Here is a 20,626-nt window from a genome sequence, read left to right as displayed (position 1 = left end):
CCTCGCCCACAGTCACGCTGCGGCCTGTGAGAGCACAAGGTCTTAGCGGAGGGCAGGTCAAGGCTGCCAGAGGCAGAGGGGCCCTGATGTCAACACTGAGACGGACGGAGCACAACAGGCCATCCTTCCAGCGTGCCAGCCTCTGGGGAAAGCCAGATCTAGTCAGGGAGTAACAGGAGGTGGCTGTGACTGAGGGGAGAGTCTACCATCATTCCTCAGCAACCTGCTGATCAGGAATCCGCAGGAGACAGAGCTTTCCAGGGACCCTCTGTGAACCACAGAGATGTGAGGTACCTGCCCAGGGAAAGCCACTCAGGTCTTAGACCAGAGCTCTTACGAGAAGGTGGTCACACTCCTCCTGTCTGACCGGCCATGGTGACTGAAACTTAGGGCTCCAAACCAGGCACCAGGTGCACATCATCAGCCTTAATGTTTACAGTAAGTATTCTGACATCTGATCATCTGCTCCATCAAATCCCCAGTGCCTTAAGCCTACAGAGCAACGTCATTAATCGACGGGAACATTCCTAGGCTTTAGTTCTCAGGGCTCGTCCAAGGGTCAGTACCGTGGCTCCAGGTGCCACTGGAGATCAGCAAAGATTGAGTAGAGCCGGGGAGCTGCATTGACTCTGCTTGCAGTAGAAACACAGACTGGGGAAAACCCTGGGCTCTGCACTTCTCTCTCTGCCCCATCGCTCTAGCCTCTTCCCCACTGAGGGAAGAGGGAAAGCAGGGGCCCCAGCTGTGAGATTGTGTGAAGGGTGGATAAGATGGGGGGGGGGCGATTGAAGAAGGGGGCCAAGGCCACTCAATGGGGAAGGGACAGTCTTTTCAACAATGGTGCTCGGAGGACTGAACATCCACATGCAGAAGAATGAAGCTGGACCCTTCCTTTACACTAGATACAAAAATTAACCCCAAATGGATCAAAGTCCTAAGTGTACGAGTCAAAAAAAGAAAAGAGGAAAAGCTTCATGGCATTGGATTTGGCAGCAGCTTCATGGATAGAACACCAAAAGCACAGGCAACAAAAGAAAACAAAAAGATAAATTAGACTTCATCAAAATTCAAAACTTTTGGATATCAAAGGACACTATCAGAGTAAGAAGGCAACCCACAGAAAGGGAGAAAACATTTGCAATTCACATGTCTGATAGAGATTAATATAAAGAACTCCTGTAATTCAGTTAGCAAAACCACCACCACCACACAACCCAACTGAGAAATAGACAAACATGTTCCTCCAGAGAAGACACACAAATGAGCAATAAACACATGAAAAGACAGATGATCGACATCCTTAGTCATGAAGGAAATGCACATCAAAACCACAGTGAGAGACCGCTTCGCACCCATTAAGACAGCTGTTATCAGTGTGGTATTGGCATAAAAAACAGACATATGGATCAATGGAACAGAACAGAGAGCCTGGAAATAAACCCACAGACCTATGGTCAATCTTCAACAGAGGAGGCAAGAATATGCAATGGAGAAAAAGCCGTCTCTTCAGCAAATGGTGCTGGGATAACGGGACAGCAGCATGTAAATCAATGAAGTTGGAATATTCCCTCACTCCATACACAAAAATAAACTCAAAATGGCTTAAAGGCTTATAAATATAAGACAAGATACGATAAATCTCCTAGAAGAAAACATAGGAAAAACATTCTCTGACATAAATCTCAGCAGTGTTCTCCTAGGGCAGGCTACCCAGGCAATAGAAATAAAAGCAAAAATAAACAAATGGGACCTAATTAAACTTACAAGCTTTTGCACAGCAAAGGAAACCATAAAACAAAACGAGCCAATGAACCAACGAACCAACAGAATGGGAGAAAATACTTGCAAATGATGCGACTGACGAAGGCTTTATTTCCAGAATACATAAACATCCCATACAACTTAAGAAAAAAACAAACAACCCAGTCCAAAAATGGGCAGAAGACCTAAACAAGCCATTCTCCAATGAAGACATACAAATGGCCAATATGCACGTGAAAAATGCTCAATATCACTAATTATCAGAGAAATGCAAATCAAAACTACAATGAGATATCACCTCACACCAGTCAGAATGGCCATCATTCAAAAGTCCACAAACGGCCCTCCTCCTGACCCACACTCTCACCACCCCTCCTCCCCCTAAGCAAGACATGATCAGCATTAGCAGCCCAGAGTGACCAGGGTTTGCAGGGCTCTGGATCCAGGGGAGCACTGCTGGCTTCAGTAGTCAGTGCAGAAAGTAGGTAGTTGATATATTGAAAAGTTAAAAAAAAAAAAAAAAAAGCCTGCCAACTACTGTGTTTGAGCAGAGGAAAACAGCAAAAGCCCTTTTACCAATTTGTTTCTCAACCACAGTGCACTACTCTCTGCCCTAACTACATTCTGTAGTCGTACTATGTGAGTAGCTTCTTGGCTTCTTGATTTGCCCATTCTAGGACTTTTTCTAAATAAAAGTTCAAGTAATCTTTCAAAAAAGAAAAAAAAGTCCACAAGTGGTAAATGCTGGAGAGGGTGTGGAGAAAAGGGAACCCTTCTACACTGCTGGTGGGAGTGTAGTTTGGTGCAGCCATTATGGAAAACAGTATGGAGATTCCTCAAAAGACTAAAAATAGACTTACCCTATGATCCAGCAATCCCACTCCTGGGCATATATCCAGAGGGAACCTTAATTCAAAAAGATGCATGCACCCCACATGGAAACAACCTAAATGTCCATCAACAGATGACTGGATAAAGAAGTTGTGGTATACTTATACAATGGAATACTACTCAGCCATAAACAAGAGTAAAATAATGCCATTTGCAGCAACATGGATGGACCTGGAGAATGTCATTCTAAGTGAAGTAAGCCAGAAAGAGAAAGAAAAATACTCTTTGATATCACTCATATGTAGAATCTTTAAAAAAAAAAAAGGCCACTATCAACTCACCTACAAAACAGAAACAAACTCACAGACATGGTAAACAATCTTATGGTTACTGGGGGAAGGGGATGGGAAGGGATAAATTTGGGAGTTTGAGATTTACAAATGTTAGCCACTATATATAAAAATAGATTTTAAAAAAGTCTCTTCTGTATAGCACAGGACCTATGTTCGATATCTTATAATAACCTTTAAATTAAAAAATACGAAAACAAATATATGTATGTATATGCATGACTGGGACATTGTGCTGTACACCAGAAATTGGCACATTGTAACTGATTGTACTTCAATTAAAAAAAATTTAAAGACAGGTGTTATCAAACAAATGAACAAAAAATAGAAAATAACAAGTGTTGGCAAGCATGTAGAGAAATTGGAACCCTTGTGAACTGCTGGTAGGAATGTACAGTGGCATAGTCACTGTGGAAAACAGTTCCTTAGAAAATGAGTAGAGAATTACTACATAATCCAACAACTCCACTTCTGGGTATACATACCCAATTGAATGGAAAACAGGGAGTCATTCATTAAACAGATATGTGTACATCCATGTTCATAGCAACGTTATTCACAATAGCTGAAAGGTGAAAACAACCCAAAAGTCCATCAGTGAAGGAAGGAATAAACAAAATGTGGAATATTCATACAATGTTCATACAACAGAATATTATTTAGCTTTAAAAGGAAGGCAGTTCTGACACATGCTACAACATGAGGGTACCTTGAGGATATTACGCTAAATGAAATAAGCCAGTCACAAAAGGAAAAATATTGTATGATCTCACTTATATGAGGTTCCCAAAGTAGTCAAATTCATAGAGACAGAAAATAGGATGATGGGTGCCAGGGTCCAGGGGCTGGAGGAGGGTGAAATGGGGCGTTACCGTTAAATGGGTACAGAGTTTCAGTTTGGGAAGAAGAGAAAGTTCCGGAGATGGAAAGTGGTGATGGTTACCCAACCATGTGAATGTACTTAATGCCACTGAACTGTACCCTTAAAAATGGTTAAAATGGTAAATTTTGTGTTACACATTTTTTCACAACGTTTTTTAAAAAAAGGAGTATGTGTAGACAGGCTGGCTGGCCCACGAGCAATCTCTCTCTCTAGTGCTGGCCAATTCTTGGTGTGTGTGTATGTGGAGGGGGGGATCTTACTGCTAAAGAGAGGTTCAGAGAGGTCACTTGGTATTAAGGCCACATAATACACAGAGTATTCATCCCACTTGTGGGGGAAAATACAAAACTGAGATGTTCATGGATGCACAGGAAAAGGTCTAGTTTCCAAACTAACCCCCGGAAAAGGGACTGTCACTTGTGACCATGGAATGTGTATCTGAAATGTTTGCAGGGTATAGTTACAACTGCTGAAATTTTTTTTTTAAAGTCTCAGAGTGGTCATTAAAATGTAAAATCACTTTAAAAAGTGAAAGTTTATATCACATTTTATCAGTTTTTTTTTTTGCAACTATACAGCTGGCAGGTGATTAGCATCCAAAATACCCACGTGGGATAATTACACACCAATAAGGAGCAGATAACCCGCAGAAGAAACAAAGGACGGACATGGCCATTCACAGCCGGAGCCAGAATGGCCGACCAGCGGCGGAAATACAGGCAACTCCTCTAGCAACCAGAGAGACGCAAGGGAAAAATCACAGTCAGGGTGAAGAAAAATTGCAAAATCTGATGCTTTTAAGGTCCAGACCCTCCCCTCCCCGGATAGAAGGCTGTGTGCTGATCAGACCACGGTGGAGGGCGATGTGGCAAACACCTGTAGTGCTGAAGAAACAAACAGCCTAAGGCCCAACAAGCCTGCTTGTATTTAAATTCTCAGATCTCACACATGAACGAGGAGACACCTTCCAGAATGTTCCCTGCACCACGGATTATAACGGAGAAACCGGAAACTACCTAAATAGAGTATGTTTACACAGGGGGACACCATACAGCGATCAAAATAAATGAACTAGTGCGCTGGGTATCAACATGGAAAAAAGAATCTCTTTAAAAATGTTCAGGTTTTATAAAAAAAAAAATGACACGGGGCCATGGTGCAAATATCAACAAATTTCAAAGAATTTAAATAATGCAGAAAACGCTGTGAGACCACAATGCAATTAAGGTAGAAATAAGTAGCAATGGGTACGGAGTCTCCTTCTGGGTGATGAAAATGTTGGGGAGCTAGCCAGTGGTGATGGTTGCACAACTCCACATGTAACTAGATGCCACTCAATTGTACACTTTTTTTTTTTAAGAAAAATGGTTAAAATGATCAATTTTATGTTAGGTATATTTTACCACAATTTTTTTTAAAAAATCGATAAAAACCTTGTGTTAGTAAAATAATACTCTTCAAAATAACTGATAAGTCAAAGGAGAAAGAGTAATAGAAACTGAGTGATAATGAAAATACAATCTATTGCCATTCACGAAGTGACGTTAAAACCATGCTTAGAAAGAAATGCCTAACTTTAAATTCATTTCTTAGAAAAAAGACTGGAAAAAAAAATAACATTCACCCCAGGAAGCTGGGGGAAGGAAGAGCCAATTAAAGCCCACAAAAGTAGACGGAAACAATGAAATGATCAAACTTAATGAATTTAAAAACCACAGTACTGAATGTCAGTAAAGCCAAAATTTGGTTCTCTAGAAAGATGAAAATGATAAACCTCAGCTTTATTAAGGAGAGAAAATACTAATAATCGTCAGGAATAAAACTAGGACCTCAAAAAATCACTGCCAAACACACCACCATGAAGATGTCACCAGACTGCTGCGGACTGAGGGCCAGTCTACAAAATTAACTGGCCTGGACACTTCAAAAATGCCAGAGTCATAGGGAGAGGGTATAGCTCAAGCGGTAGAACTCAGGTTCAGCATGCGTGAGGTCCTGGGTTCAATCCCCAGTACCTCCTCTATAAATAGAAAAATAAACCTCCCATCAAAAAAAAAAAGGCCAATGTCACGAAAAACAAATTCAGTCTGAGACCGTCCTAGAATGAAAGAAACAAACTTCTCAACTAAATGCAACGCGTGATACTGAACGTCAGAACGCTGTGAAGGGCACTGAGGGCTTGCAAATGTGCAAGGCCTGCGGATCCCACCACGGTTAAGCCTCCCAACTCTGGTAAGTGTCCGGCTGTCGTGTAACTGACCGTCCCTGTTTCTCAGGAAGTACACACTGGGCACCCGGAACAAGGCCACATGACGTCCGTGACCTACCTGGTAGTTGAGGTTCAGGGGACCCGGGGCGAGTTCAGCATTCAATTTGGAGCTGGAGAAGCTTCAACTAAGGGCGGGCTGCTCTCCGTCAAAGCCAAGGAGTCGTGGTTGACTCCCTGCCTCCGCTGGCCCAGCCCATGGCCCTGGAGGAGTGCGGTGGCTCTAGATGGCCGGCTGCGGGGGCCCTTCAAGGCCCAGAAGCTTTTTGGCAGGTCGGGCAAGTGAGCCTTAACACCAAGCCAGGAGGGGCCGGAGTCCTGAGCACAAAAGCTGGGTTCCCGGCCTGAGTGTCCCCACCTGGGACTCGGGCTCAAGTTGGGCTCCCTCTGTTCCCCTGTGAGCCTCAACCCCGCTCCCCACCTCCAGTGCCGAGAGGAAAGGCCCGGGGACAGCTTCAGCCACGTGCCTGTGCCCTCACCCTAGTCCAGGCCAGGAGCCATCTGAGCGCCCCCTCCCCGTGTTTCTGGGATCAAAGGCTCAAGGAGAGGCTGTCCTTCCTCTGCCTCCCAGGTGGGATGAGTCAACCTAGGCTGCTCAGGGTCGGGGGTTCGGGAGGGTGTGGAGAAGCCCTGATCCCAGCCTACTCCCCGCATCTTCCACCTGCACCCAGGGCCCCCCAGAGGTGAAAGCTGGGTGTTTACCTGGTGAGGGAAGAGGCGCAGATCGCCCGGACCTCCAGGCAGCGGGAGAGCGCTCTCTGCCCGCCCGCGCCCGGCCGCGTCTCGTTGGCGGGATCCCGCACCTGTTGCCCATCCTGGCCCCGCGCGGCTGCGCAGCGGGGGACACCTGGTCTCGATTAGCGCGCAGCGCCTCTGCCCTGCGGGCCGCGACCCGCCCCGCAACAGCACGTGTCGCGGAGACACGTGCGCCCCAGCCAGCCGCTCGCTGGGGAGCTGGGGAGCAGGGGAGCCTCCTCTCCTGGGCCCCGGAGGCCGGGCTGGAGGCTGCCTCCCCCGGCGGGGCGGCGCCCAGCCCGGAAACCCACGTACAGCGGCGGCCCTAGGGGTTGGTCTCTCTCTCTCTCACTCCTTTCCCATTTTCCCTTCCAGCAGCTCCACTCTACGCTGGGCCGCAGCGGTTAAAAGCGAGGGCCCCGGATCCATAGGACCCTTGGCCCAAAGCCAGCCCCGCTGGCACCTGGACTGAAACCGAGTCCCCCCAAAACCAACTTCCCTTCCTGAGTTTATGATTAATCTCTCTACCCAAAACTTCATTCCCTGACTCCCACAATGATTAATCCCAGCCTCTGTTCTTCCCCTTAGAGCAACCCTTAACTCAAAGTTACCACGTCAGAGTGGATCTGAGGCTTCTCTCGCTCCCTTGCTGGGCGCCCTGCAATAAACGCCGCACTGTCTCCACCACAGCCTGCTGTCAGTAGATGGGCTTTGCTGCACCTTGGGTGCGCAGGCCTGAGTCCCGTTCCGTAACAGGTCCCTCTCACTGCAGACTCCGTGCCAGCCCTCGGGCGACAAATAGTAAGCAAAACGGATGCTTTTAAGGTCTCCATTCCCTTGCGCCTCGGTTGCAGGCCCTTTTCAGCTTTGCTCCTTCCCCAGCTTCCACCCCCAGCCCATCTGGCATCCTCCATCCTCCTGCTTGGAAGCTGGGCCCACAGGCACTTGCCAGCCCAGCACGGGCCGTGCCCTGGCCGGCCCTCCCTGCTCGGCGGTCACTCCCAGACCCCCGCACCCAGAGGACCCAGCTCCTTACTCCTCAGCTTCATCAACCTGCCTCATACTGGAGCCCTCCTGGGGTGGAGATGGACTCTCCTGCGGCAGCCGGGCGCACACACTCACACAGGGTGGGGTGTGTAGGAGAGCAGGTTAAAGGCCCGTCTTTCCCTCCCCAGCAGCACCCAAGCAAGGACACGAGGGCTGGGGGCAGGTACGCTTTATTACTTACACTCGGTTGCCACACATGATTATCCCAAAGCACGAATCATTACACCCACCCGCACTCACTTATACTTGACAAAGAACAGGCTAACGAGGCCCAGGGGGGCTTCCACAAAGCCCCAGCCTCAAGATGGCCTTAAGGCCTGGTCATTCTCGCCCCCGCCCCACATCTCCTGACCCCTGGCCTCAGGGGAAAGAGCAGACACTGCCAAGAGCGGTCCCAGCTGAGCACCAGGACCCACAGAACAGAACAGGGGAGTCCATAAGTGGTCATTTCATTCTTCCCACGGCCCCGCCACCGGATAAAGAAAATAAGGCACAGTTGGTAGGTGGGAGGGAGCGAAGCCAGGAAACTGAGCTGAAGATGCTGAAGATGGGTGTCCTGAGCCCAGGTCACAGCCCTGCCTTCCCTTCTCCGAGTTGTACTCCCAGGCAGTTTGGTCTAAGGGAGGGAGGTGAGGGCAGAAGGTCCACCCGGAGGGGCTGGGCCCTCCCTGGGTCCTGGCAAGAGGAGAGATGGCCCCCGCCCTTCTGCCCCACAGTCTCTGCTTGGGAGTCAGAGTGAAGGCCACGGGGCTCCCACCCCACCTTCCCACGGTCCTCAGGCAGGCACGGCTCCCGGTGGGCACTGGTCAGCCCAACAGAGGGCTCAGCTCCGGTAGCTCCTAAGCAGGTGCCCGGCGATCACCAGCCTCTGGATCTCACTGGTGCCTTCGTAAATCTCGGTGATGCGGGCATCACGGTAGTGCCGCTCAGCCGGCATCTCGGTCACATAGCCCATGCCACCCAGGATCTGCATGGCCTGTGGTGGAAGGCAGGGGACTCAGGAGGAGAAGACCCTCACCGGGTGGGGAAAGAAAGACAGGGCAGCACCAGCCACTGCCGCTGAGAAGGACCCATTGGGGGAGGGGCAGCTGGCACACTCACTGCTACTCACCCTCGGGGCCTCGCCCAGGCACCTGGTCCACATACTGGGGACACTCACCTGGTGGCTGATACTGGTTGCGGCCTCCGATGCAGCCAGCTTGGCCATTGCCGCCTCCTAACCAAAGGGAATGGTGGTGTCACACACCCTACCTGGAGGGGAGCCCCAGCACCTGGCCCCACAGCAGGGCGGGCCTGGGAAAGCCACCCCTCGAGCAGTAAAGCCAGGGGCGCAAGGAACTGGGACCCCACCCAGGGCATCTCCCTCAGTCCCTCCGCCACCAAAGCCCTGGGCCATGCCCAGGGACACCCCAGCCAAGCAGGCACCTTGATGAAAGGCTTCTTATTATCCTTCAGCATGGCAGCACGCCAGGTCAACAGCCGGGCACCCTCCAGGGCCAGGGCCATGTCCGCCAACTTGAACTGCAACAACCCCGCCCCGCCCCACCAGTCAGTGGTCGTCCCCCCTCCACGCTCCCTGCAAGGACAGGAGGGAGGAGGGCGGAGAACATGGGAGCTGGTGAAAGCCGTCTGAGCGGCAGAGAGGAAAGGCCAGAATCCCCTCCCTCCAGCATCCAGGCAAGGCTCCGCCTCCTCACCTGGATGGCCTGCAGCTTGGTGAGTGGTGCCCCGAAGGCCTCGCGGTTCTCCGCGTAGTTCGCGGCACAGTCGAGGGCGGCCTGGGCGATGCCCAGGGCCTGGGAGGCGATGCCGATGCGGCCCATGTCCAGGGTTTGCTGTGAGGACCGCCCGGTCAGTGGCCGGCCAGCCAGGCTCCAGGGCCTCGTCCCAGGGTCCCTGCCCCGCTGGCCGGCTCACCATGGCGATCTTGAAGCCCATCCCCGGCTCCCCCAGCAGGTTGTCCTTGGGAATCCGACACTCTTCGAAGATGAGGTTGGCAGTGGACGAGGCCCGGATGCCCAACTTGTCTTCCTTCTTCCCCAGCGTGAGCCCAGGTGTTGGCATGGGAACCAGGAAAGCACTGATGCCCTGAAGGGCAGACACCCAGTGACTCTCTCAGAGGCTACCCAAAGCCATGCCCCTCACACGGACCACCAGGGACACAAACTCTGGTCCCTTCTCTCCATCTCCCTCGGAATCTGGGCCGAGACGCCCTCTGCTGGCTCCTCTGGGAAGGTGCAGACTCTGCCCCAGGCCACCAGCAGGCCAAGGAGGGAGAGGGCCACAGAGAAGTACCTCAGAGCAGGAACAGCTCAATAGGGCCGGAGAGATTTGGATCCAGACACTCTGAACGTCTCACTGACCCCCCCTTTCGGGTTCCCACCTTGTTCTGCAGAGATCTGTCCGTGCTGGCGAAGACCACGGCGGCTGAGGCCTCCCAGGCGTTGGTGATCCAGGCTTTGGTGCCATTCAGGACCCATGAGTCACCGTCTTCCTGGGCGGTGGTGGCAGCGGCTCCCGCGTCGCTGCCATTCCCTGCCCCACACTTAGACTCAGATTCCCCCTGTTGCCTCCACCCGCCAGGGCACTGCCACCAACTCACCCGGGGAACCAGCCTCACCCTCAGCTGGTGAGCCAGACCCCGGTCCAGAGGATCAGGGTCTGGCTCCCAAGAGAAGGCTCAAGGGTGGTGCCAGCTCCAAGAGCTCTCGGGGCTGGGGTGCGGCGGGGAGTGTCTTCAAGCCAAAGGGACCCCAGAGCCCAAGGTCCCTCCCTCCAGCTCAGCTGGGCAGGTCCCAGCAACCGGAGCTCAACCTGCTCTCCCCACTCCTCCTGCCCAGGAAGCAAGGAGCAGCGGAGCCGGGTAAGCCTCTGCCCTGGGCAGCCCGGCTCCGGCCCGGCCTTAGTCGGCCACTCCGATTCTGAGGTAAGGGGACAGACCACCATTCCACCGTGGTACCTGGTTCACTGAGGGCAAAGCAGCCGATTTTGTCACCGCTGGTGAAAGGAGTGATCCACTGCTGCTTCTGCTTCTCAGAGCCGAACTTCAGGACCGGCCCCAAGTAGAGGGACTGGGGGGGGGGGGACAGCGGGGGGCGGTCGGAGGCCTTGCAGCCCAGCACCCCTGCTGGCCCGCGGCATACCCCGACCTGAGGCTCTCCAGGGGCCCATGGGAAGGACCAGGTCCAGAGGTGGTGGTCAGGGGCTGGGAACCAAGGCCAGGCTGTGCCCCGGACGCTGGGCCTTGTGGCAGGGGGCCCACCTGCCCACAAGGGCCTGCCCACCACCGGTGTATCCAGGGCCCCGGCAGGAGACTCACGTTGTTGACACTCATGATGACGCCGGTGGAGGCGCAGCCCCGGCTGATCTCCTCCATGGCGATGGCGTAGGCCAGGTAATCGAGGCCAGCACCGCTCAGCTCCTCGGGCACATCCATGGCCATGAGCCCCAGCTCGCCCATCTTCTTCACCTGGCCCCAGGGGAGGATGTCACAGCCAGGGCAGCTGCTGGGGGCTGGTGCCCACCCTCTCCAACCCCAAACCCTCCTGCGCCCCCTCCCCCGGACCCAGCGCCTGCAGAAACTCAGGTCACGTGGCCCCATCCACCCACCCGGGATCCCTGAGGCTGAAGACGCTGAGTCTGCATGACAGTACCATTCACTCAAGCTGTCCTGTCCCCATATTCCCGCCTGAACTCACCTCGTGTCCACAACCACAGCCACTGAGCAGGCATAAGGCACAAAATGCCTTTAGGAGCCTCCAAGGGAAGGAGCAGAGCAGGGCAGCACAGCACCACACTGACCTTCTTTCAGTCCCTTACACGCACCACACACTACCCTCCCCACTACAGGGCCTTTGCACATGCTGCTTCCTGTCAGTAATGCCCTTTATCAAGTAGTTATTATCTCCTCCTGCCCTTGGATCTCAGCTTAAGCATCCCTTCCCCTGGGCGCCCACCTCTGATTTCAGAAGGTGTGCCTCTCCTCCGAGGTGCTTGTACAGCTGAAATTTCACACTTCTTCATGTGATTGTTCTGACTAAGATCTTTCCCCCCGACTACACGGGCAAAGACTGTGGGGTTTTGCTAACTGCTATATTCTAATGCCAGTGAAAGAATGCATAAAGAAAAGAGCTTGGAATTTCTGATTTGGAATGTCAGTAGTGGTAACAGTTACTTATCAAGTGCCTTCAATATGCCAAACACTCTGCAAGAACAATGTGAGTCAATGTCACAGATGAGGAGACCGGAGCTTGGGGAGGTGAGACGACCAGGAAACAGGGACCACGACAGAGCCTACGGAGCTTCGAGAAGAAACAAGAAAAACCAGTGGCCTCTAGGGAGCAGGCTAGGGGAGAAGGGAGAAGGTCCCTTTTCATTAGAAAATCATTTTATATCATTTGATTCCTGTAACCATATTCTGAGACTTTTTTGACTTAAGTGAAACAAATCAACAAACTTTGCCGTATTTTCTCATTTGTCTATAATTAACATTACTTCTGTGATTATAAGTTTTACACCCCCTCCCCAAACAGGACTTACTTCATGAAACTATTTTAAGGACTGACTGCGACAACATATATAAAACACCGAGCCCAGTGCCTGGCCAGGGGTGACTGATCAGTGAATGGCATTCGCTGTCATTAAGCGGCTGACAAGCTCTTGTCTCGGCAGTGATGTCTGGAAGAGGGGCACCTGGGAACCTGCCGTGCTTCCATAATAATTGGTGTCCCTCTCTGAAACTGCTTTTTTCACAGGGCAAAGGGACTTTGTGGATGAGATTAAGTTGAGGAACCTGAGACTGGGGACTGCCCTCCATTATCCAGGGGGGCCCTGATGTCATCACAAGGGTCCTCGTAAGGGAAGGAGGGAGACAGAAGGGGCAGAGAAGGAGATGGGACAGTGGAAGCCGAGGTTGGAGTGACCGAGAGGCTGGCTGGAGCAGGGCCAGGAGCCGAGGGAGGCAGGCAGCCTCCAGAAGCCGGAAAAGGCTGGGAAGTGGTTCTCCCTCAGAGACTCGCCCCAAGAAGGCACACAGCCCCGCCCACACCTTGACTCTAGCCCAGTGAGACCCACTCTTGATTTCTGGCCTCCAGGAACTGTTAGATGATAAACGTGTCCTGTTTTAAGCCACTGAAGCTGGGGTAATGTATCACAGCAGCGGGAGGAAGTCCACTGCCAGGGTTGTGCCATTTGGAGAATCACTTAAAAAAAAAATTTCTGTGGTCACCACACACCTGGCGGATGTGGGCGTGAGGCTGCTCAGAAAACCTGCATGGTTTCAGCTGGCAGGAGTCAACGAGGCGGTGGGAGCCGAAAGCGGAGCACAGTTGACACGGAGCTGTGCTCCGGACACGACCTGGGGACTCGGAGCCCCAGGGCCAGTAGACACGTGGCCTTGCAACAGAACACCTTGGCAGCCCAGGCTTTGGGCATCCAACAAACCTATTCCAGGGTGAAGAGTGTTTCAGTAGGGCTGCCTGTGCTGGTCAGGAACCAGGTGCCAGACACGCAGGTGCCCAAGAGTCAGGCTCAGGCCAAGGCAGGAACCTCGCGGATGGGCTTTCTCTGGCCAAAGAGCACAACCGACTGAGCTAAAAAAAGCCCCCAGTGTCTCACTCGACACGCCAGTGTCTCCCTGACACCAGGACATGCCCTCCTTCTCACCCTGTAGCTTCAGAATCCAACTCCGGAATAAACGATGGATTAGCCCATCACACTGTGGCTCCATTTCACCCCAAGACACAGAAAGGGAACAAAACCTCCCAGGTGGAGGGAGTGTACGCAGAACGAGGAGAACCCCGGTTTCCTTTTACGGACGGGGGCTCACGCCCAGGACCCTCAGAGTCAGGGCACCTCGGGGCTGTGAGCTCCCAGCTGGCACCGTCTCTCACCATCCCTCTGCGTTACCACCACCGCCCTCCAGCTCTGGGCCAGGGTACCAAGTTGTAGTTCACAACTACAGCACCAAGTGACTTCACCAGCATGCTGTTTCCCCCAACCTTTCCCATTCTGAAATACAGCTCGAGATCTCTGGCAGCATGCCATGGCCAGCCGCAGGAATGTTCTAGAAAAAATTTTTTTGTTCTAGAAAAAAAAAAATTGGAGCCCAAATGGCAGTGGGGAAGAGAGACAATATGATGAAAAAGAGGAAAACAGAAACAAAATAAAAAGCAGCACAAAAAAAAAAAAAAGCACACCCAATTCTACAAAGCATTTCTGGTCCAAGCACGTTGATGGTGACCAGCTAAGAGCAATCTGGCTCCCTAATGTTTCATCCGAGCAGCCTGACCTTCAGAGCTACCACCCACGGGGGTGACTCTCGGTCCTTTGCATCTGTGACCCAGGAACCACATCTGCATCTTGAGGACAGGCATCCCTGACTAGGCTAAGCCTAGTGGTCTCTAAACTCCCAAGAGAAAATGTGAGAAAGAGCCAGACCCCTTTCTCAGCAGAGCGAGCCATCAGTGCCCGCTGCCTTCATATCTGGGACACCTGTAGCGGGTACTCCGGATACACAGGGTGCTTTAGAGTGGCTTCAAAAGCGCATGTTTTTAAAAAAATCAAATTTATCCTGAGGGTGCCCATGCTCACTAGAGTCAAAACGGACTCCCTTGAGAGAATCACATTTCCTAACTTCGTGGAGATTTGCTGCTTATTCGAGGGGACGAGGCCCTGGGAGCCGCCTCCCCAGTCCCCACTTTGTGCTGGTGTGTGCTGAGTGCTGGCACAGTAAGGACACTCAGGATGGCGTCCATAGAATTCAGCAAACCCCTGGTGAGGGCCAAGCACTCACTAGGTGTGAGGTGTTGTGTTGGACAGGGAGGTATGAGCATGAACAAGACCAATCCCGCCTTCAGCAAGCTGACTGCTGGAAATGACCGTGACATAGGACACGATCGGGTGATAAACACACCCAGGGACTTAGAGATTATGAACGGACCACTGCCGGAACACAGAGAGATGAACTGTCACTGGGAGAAGTGGGAGGAGGGGCGCCCAAAGGGTGGAATTAACAAGAGTCTGTGTGCACAAGGAAGAGAAAAATGATTTTTCAGTGGCTATCATCTGAGACAGGGCAAGAGGAGAAAAAGCGGGTTTTGCACCTGATACATTAAAGTTATTCAGTAAATATTCACTGAGTAAAGGAGCAGAAACTGGGTTCAGTTTTATACATATAAATACACACATGTACATTTCCAGGTTCCGGAGTCCAAAACTGGTTTAGAAACACCATCCTATTTCCTATTTCCCTGTACAACTAGCATTGTAAATCTGTAATTGTTCCTTTCTTTCTTTTTTATCTCTCTCTTTTTTTTTTTGATTTGGACACAAAGACTAAAGTTCAATTCAGATAACAAAACGGGCCAAGGGGACAGCAACTGGCACTAGCCTTCTACCTCATTCACGGACTGCCCACCTCTCAGCTCTTCTGCCCTTGAGCTTTGCCCCAGTAAACCCACTTTTCTTGGCAGAAAACATTCTTCAGGGGAAAATAATATTAGAAATCACTAATTAAGCACCTACTGTAGCTGGAGGTTAGCTCTGAGTCTACATCTGGCTCTTCCGATCCCAGCTGTGTGACTGTTGAGCAAGAAATCTAACCTCTGCGGAGGGTAGAGGGTAGAGCTAAGTGGCAGAGTGTGTGCTTGGAGTGCATGAGGTCCTGAGTTCAATCCCCAGTGCCTCTGTTAAGGGATTAAAAAAAAAGAAAGAAAGGAAATACAACTTCCGGTTCCCGTTTCCTCGTCTGAAAGCTGAGATCATTTAAGTGACCACCTCACAGCGTTGTGCTGAGGATGGAATGGATAAGCGCCTGGACTATCTCCAAATGACAGTTACTCTTGCTATTATTATTAGCATGATTTAAAAACACAAATGGCATTATTGTGAATTTTGCAACCTTCCCTATTACCTGGGTGTCCAGTTCTTTGATCCTTCTGCCTGTTTAAGCCCTGGATTCCTGCCTGTAACTAAGAGCTTAGCACCATCCACAGTAACAGAGACAGTGATAAAAGCAAAATACCACCGGGGTTTGATCCTTAGACAAGGGAAACAAACAAAGCTGAGTAACCATTGGATCCCATCAGCCAACAAAAACCAGAGTCCAGTTCATGAGTCCAGCTCGTGCAGGCAAGATTAGGGAATGGAGCACTGTTTCTCTGAGCTCTACCACCCTGGGCAACTCATACAACTGCCCCTTCATCCTCTGAAGGGCTCCTGACAACCTGGTGAGAATACAGACAGGAAAACACGTGCCCAAGAATTAATACAGGATACCACTACTAATCTGTCGCTACTCTGCCTCCAGTGAATCCTGGCTGAGCCAGGATTCTGCTGCTTCTGGGTGCCAGAAATTCCTGAAGGGAAGGAGGGCTTCTTGCCACACCCACTTCTGCCACTTCTGTTAGTGGCAGGATTTACTTGCACATTCCTCAGCAGATAAAGCAAGTAAGAGACTACAAAGCCAGAGGGCTGGTTAAGAGTCTGCTGGTAAAAAGTCTGGTTCTACTGCCAGCTTTTTTGCCCAAAGCAAGTCTCTGTCTGTAACAGCATAAATAACTGGAGAGAGTACAGAAATAATATATAAAAAATAAATCAAGTGGGCGTCGTTTGGCAGGAAAAGCCCCAGCGCACAACTGCTCGGGGGCAGCAGCAGTGTGCGTACGGCGGATACAGGGGCAGTGCAGGCCCTGGACGGTAACATCCCAACGAGATGAGGCTTCCCAGCCTGCTAGCGGGGCCTCGGGGACAACCAGGGGCTAGGGGGTGAGGCGGGCTTTCGAGCCGACCACACTTGGGGTCCGAATTCTAACTCCATAGTCCACTAAACTGTGGAAAATCTTCTCACCCCTCTATGCCTCCATCTCCTGGACTGTAATGAAAATAACAGTATTAGTAGCGACTGTTTTTCAAGCACCAGGCACCATGAACTTGACATATGTGATCTTGCAAGCCGTCCAGGACACTAAATGGAGATTAAAGCTGCAGGCAGGATGTCCTTAGGACTAAATGACGTATCGCGTGTTCAATGCTTACCACCTACAAGTCGCCCAGCTGATCTGGGTGGCTCACAGTGCCACCTGCCTCCTCCACTTTGAGCTCCTCGGGTGTTCCCAGTCCAGGCCCAGGGCCTGCTCCACTGTGAACATGTAACATTCACTAAGCGGGGGAAGGGGCCCCAGAGCCCCCGAGCCATGTGAGTGGCAACCACAACTCCTGAATTCTTCTGACTGGAAAACAGACGTGGAGAAGAGGCCAGGAAGGTTTGTTCTTTTGCAAATATCACAACAAATATCTCCTGAGTATTTGTACTGTGTGCAAGACATCTTGTCAAGCCAGGGGATGGATACAGCAGGAACACCTCAAACATGTCATTACAGATGGATGGACACAAGGACACAGGAAGGAGGGCACTGACTAGGATCTCAGCGGCTGGCACCAGACAGACTTGGGCTCTGGTCTCAGCTCCGCAACTCATTAGCTGCGTGACCTGGGGCACATTATTTGAGCCTGTCACCAATCTGAGTCTCAGTAACTGTACAACAGGGTCTGATTTAATGGTGTCTTCACCTCAGAAGACTGTTGGGAGAAGCAGATGAGCTAACCCATCTCAGCGCTGAGAACAATGCCGAGCATCTGGGAAGTGTTCCGTCAGCATTAACCATCATCATCACGATGCCCAGTACGTAGGACGCGTACCCACCACCCACCACCCACCATTACTGCTGTTACTCCAGAAGTCAAATTCTGGCTCTAGGCCTCATGCTGGACCAGGGGAACCTCCAGAGCATTTTCTGGGCCCCAGGAACCCGCCTCAGGGTTCTGTGGCTGGAGTCTCAGTGACTCTGGCTGTCACTCTCACCAGTCGTCTGGGAGCGGGAGCCGAGAGCACAGCCCATCCTGGGCTGCTGAGGTTGGAACTCTCACCTGAGCTGCCGGGAAGCGATGTTCCTTGTCCACCTGGGCCGCAATGGGAAAGAGCTCCTTCTCCGCAAAGTCCTGGCATGTCTGACGTAGCATCTGGTGTGTCTCGGGCAGCTCCACAGACTGGTAGATGGTATGTAAGAGGCGCCAGTCCCAGGGCCGGAGAGCTGCCAGTAAAAACAACAGGAGTCAGTAGAAGGGGAATGCGAGAGGTCTTGTGTGATGACATTAATAATTAACCGTAATAATAATAATGGCGTTCCACTAACTCAGTTCTCCTCCATAGATGATTTTGTGCCCCCAGGGACTACTGGCAACGTCTAGAGACATTTCTGGTTGTCTCAACCGAAGGGTTGTGTGGAGTGGGTAGACACCAGAAATACTGCTAAACACTGTACAGGACAGATCCCATGACAAAGAATCATGGGCCCAAAATGTCAGCAGCTCTACTGTTTAGAAAAGAACTGAATGTTTACTGTGCTTGCTAAATACTTCGTACAGCTTAACCCATTCAATCATCAGTGTAACACCAGTAACAGTAAGAGCACAGGCAAGGATGTTAACTTCATTGGTTTCTCTAAAATGTGGAGGCCAACAGCATTTCGCTCCTGGGGTGGGAGGCTGAGATACTAACTGTAGCACTTGGTGCAGGGCCTGGAGAGACACCTCTCAATGAGGGTCCCCTTTATTGTTATTATTCAGGGTGAGTGGCTCTTAACCAGGCAGAGGAAGCCCTGGCCACGTGTCACTGCTGCCACAGCTGGAGAGAAATGAGAAGACGGGAGAGGTAGTGTATGAAATCATCTGCAAGTTCTAATACTCACTAAGCACCTGTAATATGCCAGGCCTTGTACCAAGTGTCGCGCACACCCTCTGATTCAACCTCTATAACAGCTTTACAAGAACAGCAGTAATGCATTATTGTGGCCGCTTTACATAACGGCCAGCTTAGACTGACAGGAGCAGTGTCTGGCTCAAGGTCACAGGAGGAAGGGCGCACCTTGAACCTCCTCCGAAGGTGCAGTGAGGGGAGGGGGATGCGGATGCCGCAGTGGGAACGGAGCTGGGGGTAGGCGGTCGGCGCGGGCGCCCGGGCCACGCAGGCGCGAGAAGCAGCCTAACTGGGGGCAAAGGCCGCGCGCTCCCGGAGTGGGCACCGCCCGGCCGCCGCGGAGAAGGACCAGCCGCCGGGAGCCGTACCCGCTCGGCGGACCCACGGCCGGAGCGCACTCACCTCCGCGGACGGGGCCGCAGGCCCGGGCGAGCAGTGCGGCGGCCATAGAGGACGGAGGCCAGATACCCGGGACGGTGCTGGGCTTCCTCTCTGCTACCTCGGGCCACCAGCAAGGGCTCCAGGCTGCGGGGGCGGGGCCGGCGCAGGTCATAGGCCCCGCCCACCGTGGCTCAGGGCGGGGCCGTCCTACGCTCACGTCCCGGGGGCGGGGTCTGCCTCTGGTCGTTGTGAGACCTGCTTCCCTCCCCGGAGGTAAAACCAGACTCTCCCGCGCATTTGCGGAAGTCGCCGAAGTCGGTTCTCTTCCGATCCTGAAACCTTTCGAGAGTGGGCCTATCTCTCCTAAAATCCAATTCCGTGGCCTAAAAAGCCCTATAAGCCTTACCCCGCCTACCTCCCTGGTCCCACGCCCACCACCCCCTTGCGGTCCTTGCTCCAGCCTCACATGGCAGCTCCAATACCTCTAGCTGGTTCCACCCTCCGGACCTTTGTGGTCATCGTACCCTCGCTGGAACGCTCCTTCCCTTCCTCACTCACTGAGGCCTGCCCCGACCTCATGAGGCCAGTGTTTCCACCGCGCCCCACACTTCCCATCCCATTGTTTTATTCCTGGCATCATCTGAAATCTTAACAAGTCCCCTACTAGCCTGTGAGTTCCAAGAGGGGCAAGGGTCTTGCTCTGGTACTCAGTACTTAAGCCCGGGGAGTTGGATTGATGTGAAGGTGGGCTGGCACTGCTGCTTGCCTGAACCTATGTGGTCTCACCGTCTCACTTCCAGCTGTGGGGCAGAGCCCCCTCAGAAGTGGGGGCACTGTGCCCTACTGCCGTGCATTTGTTCCTCAGTGTCCATTAAGATGCCTTCACCCTGCCTCCCAAAACTATGGCGATTTCACTTGTCTAACAAGGGTCTTCCATGGGCACAGGTGTGAGTCAGACTTCCCCAGGCTCCGGGATACCACCGACTTGCACCCAGGCACCCACACATCCCTCCAGCTGCCTTTTCCCCCCATAACTCAGCCCAGCATCGACCCACAGGACAGAAGTTCTGTCTTCCTTCAAGAACTTGCTCTGCTTCCTGGAGATCAATCAAAATATGTGGCAACGTCTTTCTGATGTTACCTTGCACTTAAAAAAAGAAATGCATTCAAACTACTCAGCGATAAAAAATAAAATAATGCCGTTTGCAGCAACATGGATGGACCTGGAGATTGTCATTCTAAGTGAAATAAGCCAGAAAGAGAAAGAAAAATACCATATGATACCACTCATATATGGAATCAAAAAAAAAAAGACACTAATAAACTTATCTACAAAACAGAAACAGACTTGCAGACATAGTAAACAATCTTACGGTTATCGGGGGGAAGGGGGTAGGAAGGGATAAATTTTGGAGTTTGAGATTTGCAAATGTTAACCATTATATGTGAAAATAGATAAAAAGCCAAGTTTCTTCTGTATAGCACAGGGAACCATATTCAATATCTTATAACCTTTAATGAAAAACGGTATGAAAACAAATACATGTATATATGTGCCTGATTGGGACATTATGCTGTACACCAGAAGTTGACACACTGTAACTGACTATACTTCA

The 20,626-nt window shown here is 51.6% G+C and overlaps 1 protein-coding gene across 1 annotated transcript; it reads right to left on the bottom strand.

Annotated features, from left to right (window-relative positions):
- Window positions 1-8,027: 8,027 nt before the first annotated feature.
- Window positions 8,028-19,190, bottom strand: ACADS (acyl-CoA dehydrogenase short chain). Its single transcript, XM_031670037.2, has 10 exons — window positions 19,032-19,190; window positions 17,801-17,964; window positions 11,193-11,342; window positions 10,833-10,944; window positions 10,257-10,408; window positions 9,791-9,961; window positions 9,571-9,708; window positions 9,299-9,394; window positions 9,033-9,089; window positions 8,028-8,849 (listed from the first exon to the last, which is right to left on the bottom strand). Exons 1-10 carry the CDS (start codon window positions 19,180-19,182, stop codon window positions 8,697-8,699), a joined length of 1,344 nt encoding a protein of 447 aa, XP_031525897.2. The 5' UTR covers window positions 19,183-19,190; the 3' UTR covers window positions 8,028-8,696.
- Between the last annotated feature and the right edge of the window lie 1,436 nt (window positions 19,191-20,626).

The sequence above is a fragment of the Vicugna pacos genome, chromosome 32 (genome assembly GCF_048564905.1).
Source record: "Vicugna pacos chromosome 32, VicPac4, whole genome shotgun sequence".
Lineage (NCBI taxonomy): Eukaryota > Metazoa > Chordata > Mammalia > Artiodactyla > Camelidae > Vicugna > Vicugna pacos.
Note: the sequence above shows the minus strand (reverse complement) of the source record. Positions and strands in the feature narration are given on the sequence as shown.

What these genes read in the sequence shown, in the direction of transcription:
- ACADS (XM_031670037.2), bottom strand. Translation starts at nt 19,182, where the DNA reads ATGACCTGCGCCGGCCCCGCCCCCGCAGCCTGGAGCCCTTGCTGGTGG. An exon ending in ATCGCTTCCCGGCAGCTCAG is followed by an intron (nt 11,343 to 17,800) that starts GTGAGAGTTCCA and finishes CCCTGGGGCCAG; the next exon opens with GTGAAGAAGATGGGCGAGCT. An exon ending in ATAAGAAGCCTTTCATCAAG is followed by an intron (nt 9,090 to 9,298) that starts GTGCCTGCTTGG and finishes CCCTTTGGTTAG; the next exon opens with GAGGCGGCAATGGCCAAGCT.